This window comes from Neoarius graeffei, chromosome 6 (assembly GCF_027579695.1).
Source record: "Neoarius graeffei isolate fNeoGra1 chromosome 6, fNeoGra1.pri, whole genome shotgun sequence".
NCBI lineage: Eukaryota > Metazoa > Chordata > Actinopteri > Siluriformes > Ariidae > Neoarius > Neoarius graeffei.
Genome location: NC_083574.1, coordinates 71,260,402 through 71,277,049, shown reverse-complemented (window position 1 = coordinate 71,277,049; position 16,648 = coordinate 71,260,402). Strand labels below are relative to the sequence as shown.

The window sequence follows — 16,648 nt, the reverse complement described above, 5'->3', positions numbered from 1 at the left end:
TTTTGAATACGAGGTTCCAAGTAACTTTGTAACAAAATGACTTTTAAAATGACTCAAAACGAGACATGGTCATATCTGCTGCACTAGAACTTAGAAAATAGAAGAAAACACCACTAAAGAGAAACTAATCGAAACCGAAAGAATGAACGTGATCATGCCGTTACCATGGGAACAGTCTTTTATGAATGCGTAAGTGGGAGGTCAGTGCTCCAACTCCGGTGTGACTGAGTAAGGGGACAAGTTTTATGTTTCATCTAATTTATGTAATTTTAAAACTATATTACAGTAGACCCCCGCCTATTCACAGTTCAGTATTCGCGAATTCGCATATTCGCGGGATTTTATATAGAACATATCTCCTATACATTCGTGGAAATCTCAGCGATTCGTGGTCATTTGCGGCGAACATATCGAACGTTTACGCACTGCGAACGTTTACGCACTGCTACATTCTCGGAGCTGAATGCTCGCTCGCTATTGGCTGAAGTTTGAATGGCGGGCTGCTGCTCATTGGCTGATACGAATGAACGCATTGTACAGTGCAGTCTCGCGGTTCCCGTAGTTCAGACTTGTTCACGTGTTGTGCGTTCTTGGTATTTTTGAATAATTTTTACGCCCTACAATGGCTCCTAAATGCTCTGCATCTTCTAAGGCTCCTGCCAAAGAACCTAAGCGCCAGAAGAAGGTAATGACACTGCAGGAGAAGGTAGGACTTCTCGATATGCTCGATATGTGAGCAGTTTTATGGGGGGGGGGGTACAAGTATTCGCGATTTTGGCTTATTCGCAGCCATGTTCGGTCCCTAACCCCCGCGAATACTGAGGCCTTACTGTATTTGGCAGTGGGCCATATATGAAAGTGTAAAGTATAAAGTTTCTGTCAATGTTTATCATGCTTGTATGATAAACCTGATGAAGATATTTATCTAAATCCATGACTTACTTATTCTAAACCTGCCGAGCTTCGCCAGAGAAGCTCTCGACCCCAGAGGGTTAAAATACGATGGAAAAAACACTTTGTCAGGGTCCAAAACCTGTAGTAGTCTATTTTCTTTTCACATTAGTGGTATACCTACCCAGCTGATAACAGTGTCGCGTGGTGTCATGCCAGAATGCACTCCTACTCGCTGATGAGAGGCGACTTGTCAATCATCGAGAGCATCTGCGATCGGCCAATCACAGACCTTGTTATGACATAATGTATTCACCCAGTGTAACATTTGGAAGAAAATTAGAAGTAGATTAGACCCATATCTTTACCATTTTTCATTGGCCATCCAGTCCAACGCTTTTGAAATACAGACGGACAAATGTGAAAATCATCAGTCAGTGTCTGCTCGTCTGGCCTTATTTCCCACACTGCATTAACATAGTGAGATTTTCTGTCAGGAGATGCTTATTTAATATTTTTGGGAGGACTGTTCACTATCATTGTTGTGTAAAAGTCAGAGGTAAAAGGTTTTTGTCATCAAAACACATATATGATTGTATCCTCTCTCTCTCGTGCTCTCTCAGGCTCGGATGCCATTATCCGCCAGCACAAGGCTGCATGTCTGAGGATAACAGCTCTGCTAGCCTGTAGAGATGTGTTGTGGATTGGGACGAGTGCCGGGGTAGTCCTCACTCTCCCAGTCCCACCTGTGCCCTCCAACGTGGGGACAGGACCTTTGCGGACTCCACTTGTGCCCACTGGCTCTGCCCATGGTCACACCGGACATGTCCGCTTCCTCACCTCCATTGAGCTGCCTGAGGGTTTTGATGTCCACTTTCCCTCCCAGGCGGAGTCAGGTGGGTTCAAAAAGTAATGTCGTCTAACAAAGTCAGCCACTATTATATTCTTTGGTTTATATATACAGTAGACCTGATTTCAATTGGACCTACCGGTAGTCATTAAAATAAAGGAGCCTTTAAATATAATTTGTTATATATATATATATATATATATATATATATATATATATATATATATATATATATATACACACACACATATTTATACAGTATTTAACAGTGGTTGGCTTTTGCACGTAGGAAAAAAAATAGAGCACAAACTCTGTTTTTAAAATAACCTGTAATTCAGGTTTAAAAATTTCACCAGTCACAGCACTATTTTCAAATATAACAGCTATTACATATTACAGTCAAGCCGGAAAGTCTGCGCACTCCTTTCACCTTCTCCACGTTTTATTACGTTACAGACTTATTCTACAATAGATTGAGTTCATTTTTGTCACAAAATTCTACACAAAATACCCCATAATAACAAAGTGAAAGCAGGTTTTTAAACATTTGTACTAATTTATTAAAAAATCAAAATGTGAAATATTATATGTACACAATTGTGCACACCCTTTGATATGACACCCAAACGTGAGCTGAGGTGCATTTTGTTTCCACTGATACTGCTTGAGATGTTTTTACAACTTAATTGGAGTCCACCTGTGGTAAATTCAGTTGATTGGACATGATTGGGGATTACCAACGCCTGCCTATATAAGGTCCCACAGTTGACGGTGCATGTCAGAGCAAACTCCAAGCCATGGGGTCAACGGAATTATCTGCAGACCTCAGAAACAGGATTGTGTCAAGGCATAAATCTGGAGAAGGGTACAGAAAAATTGCTGCAGCTTTACAGGTCCCAAAGAGCACAGTGGCCACCATCATTTGTAAATAGAAGAAGTTTGGAACCACCAAGAATCTTCCGAGACCTGGCCGCCCGGCCAAACTGAGCGATCGGGGAAGACGGGCCTTGGCCAGGGAGGTGAGCAGGAACCCGAGGGTCACTCTGACAGAGCTCCAGCATATCCTTGTGGAGGTGGGAGAACCTTTCAGAAGATCAACCATCCAGACAGCACTCCACAAATCAAGCCTTTATGGTAGAGTGGCCAGACGGAAGCCACTCCTTAGTAAAAGGCACATGACAGCCCGCTTGGAGTTTGCCAAAAGGCACCTAGAGGACTCTCAAACCATGAGAAACAAGATCCTCTGGTCTGATGAAACCAAAATTGAACTTTTTGGCCTGAATACCAAGCGTCACGTTTGGAGGAAACCCGCTCATCACCTGGCTAATGCCATCCTTACAGTGAAGCATGGCGGTGGCAGCATCATGATGTGGGGATGTTTTTCAGCAGTGGGAACAGGGCGACTAGTCCTGATAGAGGGAAAGATGAATGCAGCTAAGTACACCGAGATCCTTGAAGAAAACCTGCTCCAGAGCACTCTGGACCTCAGACTGGGGTGAAGGTTTACCTTCCAACATGACAACAACCCGAAGCACACAGCCAAGAGAACAAAGAAGTGGCTTCGGAGAAAGTCTGTGAATGTCCTTGAGTGACCCAGCCAGAGCCCAGACCTGAATCCAATTGAACATCTGTAGAAGGAGCTGAAAATGGCTGTGTACCGATGCTCCCCATCCAACCTGACGGAGTTTGCAAGGATATGCCAAGAGGAATGGGCAAAAATGTCCAGAAACAAGTGTGCCAAGCTCGTAGCTTCTTTCCCAAGATGCCTTGAAGCTGTAACTACTGCCAAAGGTGCATCAACCAAGTATTAGGCTAAGGGTGTGTACAGATATGTCACCCCTAAATAACCTATTTTTGTCAGTAAAATAAAATTGCATATTTTCTAAAAACCTGCTTTCACTTTGTCATTATGGGCTATTTTGTGTAGAATCTTGTGACAAAAAATGAACTCAATCTATTGTAGAATAAGTCTGTAACATAATAAAACATGGAGAAGGTGAAAGGGGTATGCATACTTTCTGGCTTGACTGTATATAACATCATTATTTTAAAGCCATAAGACCATTATTTTAAATTGTAATGCTGTTTCATTAAACTGTAGCACCACTATTATAAAATTTAACGGTTCTGACTGCAAATTTGAATTCTAGGCAAAACATGTTCTATTTCTATTGCTGTTGGAGTTTCGAGACGTTTCACTGCTGCACACACTGTGTATCCTGTGTGTAAATGTTTTGCCGAGGTAAAAAGCGTCCCGCGTTTTATAATTACGGAGATTGCCCAAGCAAGTGAGCAATAGTATCACGTGACCACCAGGGGGTGTGTCTGATCTACTTTTAACCAAAACAATTCAGTGTGGGCAAACATGGCGGACTCTGCTCTCCCGCCAGCTAAAAGCCAGCGTAAACGAAAAGGAAAATATGAAAGTGAATCAGCTAGAAAGCTTGTCAGAAAAGTGAAGGAAACCAAAAGGTTGTCTGCAAGAATTTTCGTGAAGGGACAGATTGACTGCTGGAATCGACTGAAGGATGAAACAGGTGCAAAACATGACGGAGAATTTGCGGCACTTGTCTTGGATTGTTGAGCCTGAGTAGAAGTTCTGAGAACTAACCTAATGTTTTGATCTTACAAAGAAAGAAAGAATAACAAAAGCAGTAACAGAGAAAAGATGCATTCGTCTTTTGTTTTATGGATCTATTCGCGAATGTCAACCACAAATTACATCCCAGTAACTAAAAACTCTCCGAGGTCGATGCAGAGTTACGACGTTTTCCCATCTTGATGTGACCCAGTTCAATAACTTTGCTAATTATACCCCCGCTCCGAAGGAGGGGGGTATCCTGGTTTCCCTCTGTCCGTCCATCTATATCTCCATATTTCTGTCCGTCCGAAACACCCTTTTTCTCAGCAACCACAAATCATAGCCACTTGGTACCGAGCTTCAGCTTCAGGTTCTATACTGTGTATACCATTTTCAGGTCTGTCTCACATCGACTTCCTGTTTACCGACTTAATGTATTTATGAAACATATAGCGTGGATTTACAAAATTTTCCTCATACTTTTCTCAGCAACTGCAGTGGTGCTTGAAAGTTTGTGAACCCTTTAAAATTCTCTATATTTCTGCATAAATATGACCTAAAACAACATCAGATTTTCGCACAAGTCCTAAAAGTAGATAAAGAGAACCCAGGTAAACAAATGAGACAAAAATATTATACTTGGTCATTTATTTATTGAGGAAAATGATCCAATATTACATATCTGTGAGTGGCAAAAGTATGTGAACCTTTGCTTTCAGTATCTGGTGTGACCACTTTGTGCAGCAATAACTGCAACTAAATGTTTCCAGTAACTGTTGATCAGTCCTGCACACCGGCTTGGAGGAATTTTAGTCCATTCCTCCATACAGAACAGCTTCAACTCTGGGATGTTGATGGGTTTCCTCACATGAACTGCTCGCTTCAGGTCCTTCCACAACATTTCGATTGGATTAAGGTCAGGACTTTGACTTGGCCATTCCAAAATATTAACTTTATTCTTCTTTAACCATTCTTTGGTAGAATGACTTGAACAAGCAATGTTCTTTTTGGAGAGCAGTGACTTTCTCCTCGCAACCCTGCCATGCACACCATTGCTGTTCAGTGTTGTCCTGATGGTGGACTCATGAACATTAACATTAGCCAATGTGAGAGAGGCCTTCAGTTGCTTAGAAGTTACCCTGGGGTCCTTTGTGACCTCGCCGACTATTACACGCCTTGCTCTTGGAGTGATCTTTGTTGGTCAACCACTCCTGGGGAGGGTAACAGATTTTGAATTGAATTTCCTCCATTTGTACACAATCTGTATGACTGTTGATTGGTGGAGTCCAAACTCTTTAGAGATGGTTTTGTAACCTTTTCCAGCCTGATGAGCATCAACAACACTTTTTCTGAGGTCCTCAGAAATCTCCTTTGTTCGTGCCATGATACACTTCCACAAACGTGTTGTGAAGATCAAACTCTGATAGATCCCTGTTCTTTAAATAAAACAGGGTGCCCACTCACACCTGATTGTCATCCCACTGATTGAAAACACCTGACTCTAATTTCACCTTCAAATTAACTGCTAATCCTAGAGGTTCACATACTTTTACCACTCACAGGTCATATTTATGCAGAAATATAGAAAATTCTAAAGGGTTCACAAACTTTCAAGCACCACTGTGCAAATCACAACTGCTTGACATTTGGTACTGAGTTTCAGCTTGGGGTTCTATACCGTGTATACCATTTTCAGGTCTGTCCCACATCGACTTCCTGTTTACCAACTGAATGTATTTACGAAACATATAGGGTGGATTTTGACGCTATTTCAAGAAGCAAAATGCTATTTCAAAATGACAGTTTAGCAGGATGCTATTTGAAATCCCTGGGGAGAACACCGCTCTTTACTTACTTGTTTCAGGGTTAATTATTTGTTGAAGTCAACATTCATAATAAGTGCCCTATTCCTTCGATTGCTTGCATTCTGATATAAGCGAGAGGGGGGTACGTAAGTGAGCAGTAGCTCACAGTTGATCTTGTTAGTTCAAGTTCCTCGCGTTCAGCTGTTTCCATGGGGCCATACTGTTTGGCTCCAAAATATAGGATATTTGGTCCCAAAATAGAGAAAAGCGGCCCTCAGCACATCAAAATGATCACATCTCATCCGCTTGATATTGTTCATGTGGGACACAGGCAAATGCAATGCACAATTAAAAAATAAATAAATAAAAAATTCAGATGACTTTGCAGTCAGTTCCTTTAACACTTAACATTTAATACTTTTACATTTAATACTTAATACCTTTTCACATTTAATACTGAATATTTTCAACTCTAACTCCAATATTTAAAACTGTAATACTGATTTTTGTTTTAACTGTAACATGACTCTTTTAACACATTTTTTACTGCAACATCACAGTTTTGTACTGTAACACATATATTTTTATCCCCCGCTGGCCAAAAGGCCCGAAGGGGGATTATGTCATGGCGATGTCCGTCCGTCCCGGGAAGGGTGCTTCTGAAATCAACTGATCTCACAATTTTTAGACAAATTTCACGAAACTCGGTAGGATTCTTTGTTATATGTCAGTAATACGCATATTGTAATTTTGTTCAATTTGGTCACATTTTACCAGAGTTACAGCCCTTGGTTAACAAAATTATACTTTGACAATTTCATGAGAGTGTGTTTTTCCTTCTGACATCAACTCCTCTCACAATTTTTGGACGAATTTCTTGAAGTTTGGCAAAAGGCCTTGTTATATGATGGTAATACGCATATTGTGATTTAATTTCGCTTGTGAAAATTTGACCAGAGTTTTGTCCCTTGATTAAATAACTTTGACAATTTCATGAGCGTACGTTCTTCTGAAATCAATTCCTCTCACAATTTGTGGAGGAATTTCACCAAACTTGGCGAAAGGCTTTGTTATATGACAGTTATACACATATTGAAATTTCATTTAATTTGGGCAGATTTTACCAGAGTTATTCCCTTGATTATTAACAAACTTGTAGGGGAGAGTGGGGAGGAGTGAGCCGCTTTTTTATTTTTGGACCCCTAGCCAAAATAAAAGGGCTGAAGTTAAAATGATCCTATGCAAATGGAAGGTATTCAGAGTAGTTGCAACACGAACCAAGTTGTACAACTAATCGTGCAACCATCAGTTCTACAGATGGGAGAAAAAGCCTGTTAATTTTATGGCTCACTCCTCCCGATCTAAGGGAGGTGTGAACCACCCCATGGGGAGGACTGGACCACTGGCTTGAAATCATGAACAAATGACATTTGTCATGAAATACAAACTTTTATTTGAACTGTAACAAATGAAACGTATTTAAAAAAACCAAATCAGACTGTAAAACTTGTAAAACAGTAAAGATATCAAAAAAATCTAAAATCTTAACAAAAAAAGTCCAGCTATTATAAGTTTTTTTTTTTTTTTTTTTTTTTTTTTTTTTGTAGGAACACGTGTTTGCACAGCAGCATTACAGTCTATAAAACATAATTAAACCTGAGGCCTGTCTTTAGCCGAAACACCAAAATAATCTGAAATGAGATACTAGTAATGGGCACGCTTAGCCAAATAACCAACTAACCTGAAATTGGAACTCAAGGCTTCTTAAAGCCTACAACAGAAGTATAGGTACCTCGTATGCCATCCCAGCATACAAAAATGAACGTGTTAAAAGACCACATCAAACATGAACTGGTCTAAAGTACGTTTGATGCCAACGACTGGTTGGTAGGATTATTGGTAATCTGTGGATTATAGCCCCATACCTTAATTACATGTAAAAGTATTAGTATGGTAATGTATCACCATGACACAGATTAGTTAAGGGAGGAGTGGGCCACTGAAGGGAGGAGTGAGCCTAGGCTCACTCCTCCCATGCACTGTGTGGCTCACTCCTCCCAAAACGACCCGCCATTGCTTCTGATGCCGACCTACATTTGAACGGAAGGATGTGGCCCAGGTTATGTCATCACACAATACCATAGTACATGCCTAATAAACAACAACAACAATGTGATTGTTATCTTGGTTTATTAGACAATAGGATGAAAAAACATGTTAAGTGAAATATTTACTTACTACCTTGAATTTTAGACTTTTGTTCTCCTATTGTGAGCAGGGTGCCAGGCTTCCATCCACTGTGGGTTGAAGTCAGGGGAATTCCCTGGTGACTTCATATGACAAGTTAACTGGGATAAACCCTGGCTAAATTTAGAAAAATTTTAAGTGGTTCACTTCTCCCCATGGCTCACTCCTCCCCACTCTCCCCTACTTTGGCAATTTCGTCAAGGTGTGCTTGCTTTCTGAAATCAACTTCCTTCACAATTTTTATTTTCCCCCACTGGCTGAAAGGCCTGAAGGGGGATTATGTCATGGCAATGTCCGTCTGTCTGTCCCAGGAAGGGTACTCACCTTCTGAAATCAACTCCCCTCACAATTTTTGGAGGAATTTCACAAAACTTGACAGGAATACGCATATTGTACAACCCCGATTCCAAAAAAGTTGGGACAAAGTACAAATTGTAAATAAAAATGGAATGCAATAATTTACAAATCTCAAAAACTGATATTGTATTCACAATAGAACATAGACAACATATCAAATGTCGAAAGTGAGACATTTTGAAATTTCATGCCAAATATTGGCTCATTTGAAATTTCATGACAGCAACACATCTCAAAAAAGTTGGGACAGGGGCAATAAGAGGCTGGAAAAGTTAAAGGTACAAAAAAGGAACAGCTGGAGGACCAAATTGCAACTCATTAGGTCAATTGGCAACAGGTCATTAACATGACTGGGTATAAAAAGAGCATCTTGGAGTGGCAGCGGCTCTCAGAAGTAAAGATGGGAAGAGGATCACCAATCCCCCTAATTCTGCGCCGACAAATAGTGGAGCAATATCAGAAAGGAGTTCGACAGTGTAAAATTGCAAAGAGTTTGAACATATCATCATCTACAGTGCATAATATCATCAAAAGATTCAGAGAATCTGGAAGAATCTCTGTGCGTAAGGGTCAAGGCCGGAAAACCATACTGGGTACCCGTGATCTTCGGGCCCTTAGACGGCACTGCATCACATACAGGCATGCTTCTGTATTGGAAATCACAAAATGGGCTCAGGAATATTTCCAGAGAACATTATCTGTGAACACAATTCACCGTGCCATCCGCCGTTGCCAGCTAAAACTCTATAGTTCAAAGAAGAAGCCGTATCTAAACATGATCCAGAAGCGCAGACATCTTCTCTGGGCCAAGGCTCATTTAAAATGGACTGTAGCAAAGTGGAAACCTGTTCTGTGGTCAGACGAATCAAAATGTGAAGCTCTTTATGGAAATCAGGGACGCCGTGTCATTCGGACTAAAGAGGAGAAGGACGACCCAAGCCTGCATCTCTGATGGTATGGGGTTGCATTAGTGCGTGTGGCATGGGCAGCTTACACATCTGGAAAGACACCATCAATGCTGAAAGGTATATCCAGGTTCGAGAGCAACATATGCTCCCATCCAGACGACGGCTCTTTCAGGGAAGACCTTGCATTTTCCAACATGACAATGCCAAACCACATACTGCATCAATTACAGCATCATGGCTGCGTAGAAGAAGGGTCCGGGTACTGAACTGGCCAGCCTGCAGTCCAGATCTTTCACCCATAGAAAACACTTGGTGCATCATAAAACGGAAGATACGACAAAAAAGACCTAAGACAGTTGAGCAACTAGAATCCTACATTAGACAGGAATGGGTTAACATTCCTATCCCTAAACTTGAGCAACTTGTCTCCTCAGTCCCCAGACGTTTACAGACTGTTGTAAAGAGAAAAGGGGATGTCTCACAGTGGTAAACATGGCCTTGTCCCAACTTTTTTGAGATGTGTTGTTGTCATGAAATTTAAAATCACCTACTTTTTCTCTTTAAATGATACATTTTCTCAGTTTAAACATTTGATATGTCATCAATGTTCTATTCTGAATAAAATATGGAATTTTGAAACTTCCACGTCATTGCATTCCGTTTTTATTTACAAATTGTACTTTGTCCCAACTTTTTTGGAATCGGGGTTGTAATTTCGTTCAATTCAGTCACATTTTGCCAGAGTTATGGCATAGTTGCCAGCGGGGGGGGGATATTGTGCTCTCAGAGCACTCTTGTTAAATTGTAACAAGAGTGCATTTTTAGGTGCAGCACCGTTATTTTAAACTGTAACACTGCTATTTTAAATGTTAACACTCTACGTAAACTGTAACTCTGCTATTTTCATCTGCAACACTACCATTTGAAACTATGGCACCACCATTTTCATCTGTAACACCACTATTTTCAACTGTAACATTATTATTTTAAAACTAGAACACAATTTAAAAGTCTAATGGTGGTATATTAAATTGTAATCAGTATTTTAAACTGTAATATTGCTATTAACAGCATTAATAATAATAATAATAATAATAATAATAAGGAGCGGAAAATTATTGAGATTGTTTAATAAAAAACATAAGTCCTTGGTCATTTATTAGCTTGAATGACTGTTGGTTACAGAATGTTACAGTCTGTTACAGCAGTCAATCTTTTATTTTTTTTAAACGAATACTGAAATTTACTCTCGTATTTGTTTGTTTTTTTTGTTTGTTTTTTTCAACTTAATACCTAGTTAGTGTCTGCTGGTTTATTTCATGCTTTTCTGTCCGTTTCATTTCCTGTTCTAACCCTGTCTGTCTGTGTGTTGTGTGCGTCTCAGAGCTGAGTAGTGACGGAGCAGTGCAGCAGTGCCGGTCCTCCACCCTGCTCACTGGAAAATCCACTCTGCTGGTGATCAGCGGCGGGGACGGCTACGAGGACTTCAGACTGAACAGCAGCAGTGAAACAGTGGGACGAGACGACAGCACCAACCACCTGCTGCTGTGGCGTGTGTGAAAGGCTCCACCCACTCCAGATCAGGCTTCCATGGTGTGAAATCAGGCTCCGCCCCCTTTCTGGCAGCATGCTGCTCAAGAACCCTGCTATCTCTGTGCATGAGCATAACAGAAACTGAAAGGGTCGTTTGTAACATTTTCTTTGTTTCCTTGTGTAATCAGTCGTCGAGTTGTGTACTCTGTGTCCCACCTGGTGTAACAAGTGAATCTCGCGCTGCTTGTGATGTTTCCTAGTGGGTCATATATACAGTACGTATAGCGTGACGCCGGCCTACGGCAAAGAGATGACATGGAGGACTCGTCACAGAAAGGAAAAATCCCTGGATGGAGAATGAAGGAGAAAAAAGAGCATGATGTGTAAAGCAACTGCAATGTAGAAAAGGGCTCAAAGCTGATCTTATTCTCCTAATCAGAGAGGATAACTGAAGGAAGAGTCAAGCAGAGAGAATCTTACAGATCTAAAGACGGTGAGATGAACGGAAAAAAGACTCGAGTGTGTTGGGATGATCGTACGGATACTAAAGATGACTGGATATCGCGGAGTGTTTTTTGTCCCGCCACTCATCAGAGAATGATGGCTGATGGACTCGTTTACACACAGCGTGATCAACTACTGCTCCGTCACACTGTGATCGCGTTCATGAACAGCAAGGTTTTGTCTCGAGCTCCACAAGCGAGAGCAATACGAGAGTTCGTCTGTACCTATCCAATGTGCAATATAAGGCTAGGGTATATATATATATACACACACACACTCACACATACACACCAACTAAAGCCGCACACTTACCCCACCCTCTTCCTGTTCCACCTCCACAGTGCAGTCGGGTCAGAGATTTTAAGAAATGGCTTAAATTTCCACCAGTTTAAGACGTAAATTTAAATAACGTAACAAAAAGACAGTGTTATATGTGTGTGTGTGTGTGTGTGTGTACTTCTGAGTCAAAACCATCCAAACCCTTTAGCTCGTATAGACGACAATTCCAAGCAAAAACGAAACCTGCATGTGTTTATGCAATGCCTTGAACATTTATTTTGAGTCTGGGGTTGTTTAAGTATATAAACTAGACACTCTTCAGGTGAAAAGGAGTTTCTAAAGGGCTTCTAAATTGAACACTTTTCTTCAAGAAAACCCTTTTGTTGGATTGTAGAACCTCCCAAGATGGACAAACCAACAAATCCTTTGGTGTATTCAATGGATTTATTGTCCCTAAACATTTAGTTTTCCTTAAATGGTTAGTTCTTGCTCAGACCATTGATCGATCATTGATAGCAGTATCCATTTTTGCAACAGCAATTTTCTTCCAGGTTTCATCCTGAACTCAAAAATAGTTTCTTTCTTTAAGAACGTCATATTTCAGACAGGTTTCCAAGTAGAACCCCTTAGAAAACCTTCCCATCCAAAGAACTCTTGAGGAACCTGGTCTTCCCCCAGAGTGCACAATTATCTCCTGTGGTGATCAAGTAAATAACTCGAGTTGCTCAAGTTGTTACCATGGTGATAAAGTGGCTCCACCAACAAGCCTCTGCTTCTTGGTCCCAGATTGTCCAGATTTTATTTTTTTAATTATTATTATTCTGTCAGGTGAGAACCAGCTGTTTTGCAGTGGACATGTGCAGAATGGTTCGAGGTTATGATCTAGCACTGTGTTGGTGGAAACAGGCTACCTGTTCCCTTCTCGACATATCGCCACAATCACAGCCCACTTCTTTACACATCAACACACTATTCTTTCTGTTGTCCAGTTATTGTTTTTGTGTCTTGTTTTTTTTTTGTTTGTTTGTTTGGTTGGTTGGTTTTTTCCTTTTAAATATGGAGTTCAGTCGGTCATATAAAGGAGCAGCCAATATGGCTGTTGTGGTGAAATTGTGTACAGTATTTATGTTTTTGATTTTACAGCACTTAATTTATAAAGACTTCTCTTCTGTTACCTAAAAAGGTGAAGCTGTATGGCTCATTCATGTTACTTTCCGGTTCCTTCCAACTGTACCATTAACACACGTCCCACACGTTATTGCAAATAATTTAAGCACGTTTTCATCATAGACAATACGTATCACGATAGTTCCGTAATATTTAAAAGAAAGACTAGTGAAAAAAAGGAAGAACTAAAGTAACGCTTAAAATTTAAGTATGTTAAAGGCATCTGTACAGAATCAAACCACACCACTGTTTTATTAAGGGAAGACGGCCTTTCAATTTAATAAAATTGATAATTTAGTTCTCTCTGAAACTTGGTCATAATGATGTATGTTTATTTCTCCAATATCTCACAAAATATCAGGCAATTCTGTAATGGGGAACATATCTAATTTGAGGGGATTTCATAGCAACTAATGTGCGTGAAATCGCTTGGTTCATGCAGTCAAGCAAATGGAAGAAGTGCATGTGCAAGTTTTCCTTTGATCATCTCACCGTCACCGCTGATCGCCAGTGTTATTAGTTTGATCCTGTGTTTCCTTTCCTTCGTATATAACATAACGTCTTTTCTTCTCGCGTTCCGTTACTTTAGTTGGTCTTCCACATTTCATTCGACACTCACGTCCTCCATTTTCCTCTCCTGTTTCAAATTTGTATCCAACCATGCCTTGCATGAATGGGGAAAGCCCACCACGTCATGCATGATGTAGTATCTTGAATTGGGTCATGGTGAAGCAGGAAAAAATAGTGGAGAATTTAGGGCCACATGGCCCTAAAGTCATTAAAGGAGAACTGAAGTCATTTTTAAACTTGCTTTATTTCTTAACGTGTTATTCAGTGACGTTTTCGGTTTTAGTAACCTTATATCGTGACCCATATTGGCAACTAATTGCAATTAAATATCATACTTATCGGCCTATTCGGTTTTTAGCCATGTTGAATTTAGTTAGTTTGGTCCACGGCAAGCGTCGCTTATCCGCGCAATCTTCACGAGACTTGTGCGAGACTTCGAAACGTGACGTGTCAGCCAGGTGTCAGTGCCGCCATTTTGAAGACTGTTTTCCAAACGAAACATTGTACAAAAACGAGTTTAAATGACGATTACTGCCTACTTTTTTCAAACTTTCCTGATTGCTATCAAAACAAACAAAACTTCCAGCTTGATTACATCAGCATTCTAAAGAGGGCGCGCATGTCTTTTGACAACGTCACTTTGATTTCCGCTGTATGTTTTACTTCCGCCCTACGATGTCTCGCACAGGTCTCAACGAATCTCGTTTATGGCCATTGCTTTGACATACGGACTAATATATTACATAGCATATTTCAAACACTCATAACTTGCTATAGCAGTGATAAAATAGCGATCAAAAATGCATTCCTATATTTAATAAAATGAGAAATAGAATTTGGATGATAAAAAAAATTTGCCTTCAGTTCTCCTTTAATTGTTCTGTTAAAAAATAATAATAAAATTGGAAGTCTATGATTCGAATTTAGTAGCTTTCGGTCCACTAAACAAAAAATAATTGGGTGTCAGGGAAAATTCTTTTTATGACCTCCACTTGAAAAATCTGAAAGGCAGTCTAGCTTTAAAAAAAAAAAAAAAGACATTTTTGAGTGAGCTGAATTTTAACACTGTTGTTTACATCATGCCTTCCTTAACACCAGCATTAAGCAGTGTTTTTGGTAGTTTCACTGAAGAAGGACCAAATGTATTTGTTGCTTTTGTATGTTCTGCGTCATCAGCTTAGTAAGCACTCAGATGGAGTCTCTGAGATAATAGTGCAGTCGTGTTCTAGCAGAAAACAGAAAAATAGAGTAGCGCTGTGTGTGTGTGTGTGCAGAACAAACATGGCGCAATACCTACTTTAAAACCTGGCTGGGAAGTTCAATCAAATGTATTCACTATATAAATGCTTCTGTGATGCTCTGGAAATTTACACACAGAAGTTAGAACCTGCTTTAGGTATCAGTAGGGGAGTGGAAAAATCCGAGCGTGTTCCGGTGTAAATTATTGAAAATGGATGCAAATTAGCAGGAAAGGTTTCAGCATTTTGCATTTCAAGTCAGTCGGTGTTCCTGTGGTTTTGGTCAGCACATAGTGTGAAATTTGAAACTTGTAATGTCTAAAAACAAAGCGAAGCAAACAAGGCTCACTTCTTTCATTTTAATTCATGGAATTAAAAATATATCTTTATTTAACAACAGCACTTTGGAACAGTAGGTTTTCCACCTACTGCACAGAGTACATTGTGCTTTCTGTTTGGGGTGATTTTTTTTTTTTTTTTGTCCCCCTCCCCCTGGGAACTTGACAAGTTTCTTGAACTTCAAGAGATTTATTTAAAAAAAAAAAAAAGGGCTGGTGAAGAAACAGTTAGTTGTAACTGTTATAAGCAGGGCTTTGAACCAGAATTTTTTTCCTATTGGTTTGTTCCGAACAGAAACGGAATTTTAATGTTTCCGGTTTTGGGTTCCACCATTAAATAGACGTTCCCGAACCGGTTAGAACAAAAAAATTTCGTTCCCGGAACGGTTAATTACGTTCTCTGTCAGCTGTTTAACAAATGGCTATAAAATTATGTCTCTGTCTCATCCAGCTTAAGCCAAATGTAGGCTAATTCTATTACAACCTTCATTAAATAAGACAATAAATAATTCAAAACAATTATTATTTCAAATGTTGGCGATTTGGATTCTCAGTATGTCTTCCCATCTACACAAACAGAAAAAGTGCCAAAAATGAAAGATAATTCGTTTAGTGTGTTACCAAAGGCTAGTCAGGCCCTATGCATTGATAGGCTAACAGAGGTTAACGTCATTTAATGTTCGCGAGCCTCTCATTAACGTGGACAAATATATTGATATCGTGTTTGAAATTGACGTTTTTGAATAACGATAGACTGCAATATTTACCTCTTATTTAAGATGTGGAGACGTGATAGTAGTCCACCCTCCCGCTCTCTCCATTCAGTCAGCGAACGTCACACAGGAAGTGAACCCCAGCGGGTCATAGAAACTTGCGCAGGAGAAAAATGACTTTTTTATTTGTAGGCTACGGAAACTTTGAGGAACGAAATAAAAACCGGTATTAACCGGTTACCATTATTTTTAATAAGCGTTTCTGTTCCGGAACATAAAAAATAATAAAGTTTCTGGTTTCGTTTCTGTTCCATGTGAAATAGAAAAAGTTCCCGGTTTTCGTTTTCGTTCCTTGAACCGGTTCAAAGCCCTGGTTATAAGTGATGACAAACAAATTAGTCTTGCAAACGTTCCACAAAATTAAAAAGAACTATAAATGGTTAGAAAGCATGACATGCCGTTCAATAATAAGTTACAAATTTGTAATCATTGGGAAATTGCTATGGTGAAAGAGGAATAACATACTTTAGGATGTGATATTACAGGAGAATAATATGCTTTGTATCAGGCCAGGCCTACAGCGGCACACTCCACTTTGTCACTGTGTTTTATTCCTTAAGAATTGATCTTTATCTGCTTAATTTTTGTAAACAATACTGAAATTGTT

The 16,648-nt window shown here is 39.8% G+C and overlaps 1 protein-coding gene across 2 annotated transcripts in view; it reads left to right on the top strand.

Moving 5' to 3' along the window:
- LOC132888082 (rho guanine nucleotide exchange factor 17-like) overlaps positions 1–14,534 on the top strand; it is a 318,980-nt gene extending 304,446 nt beyond the window's left edge. The window contains exons 19-20 of one of the 2 annotated variants that reach the window (XM_060924044.1): positions 1,515–1,787; positions 11,024–14,534. In XM_060924044.1, the coding sequence (XP_060780027.1) occupies positions 1,515–1,787; positions 11,024–11,199 (449 nt within the window). In that variant the 3' untranslated portion in view covers positions 11,200–14,534. The remainder of the gene's footprint in view (positions 1–1,514; positions 1,788–11,023) is intronic. The other variant, XM_060924045.1, reaches the window with a different exon arrangement.
- Positions 14,535–16,648: the final 2,114 nt, after the last annotated feature.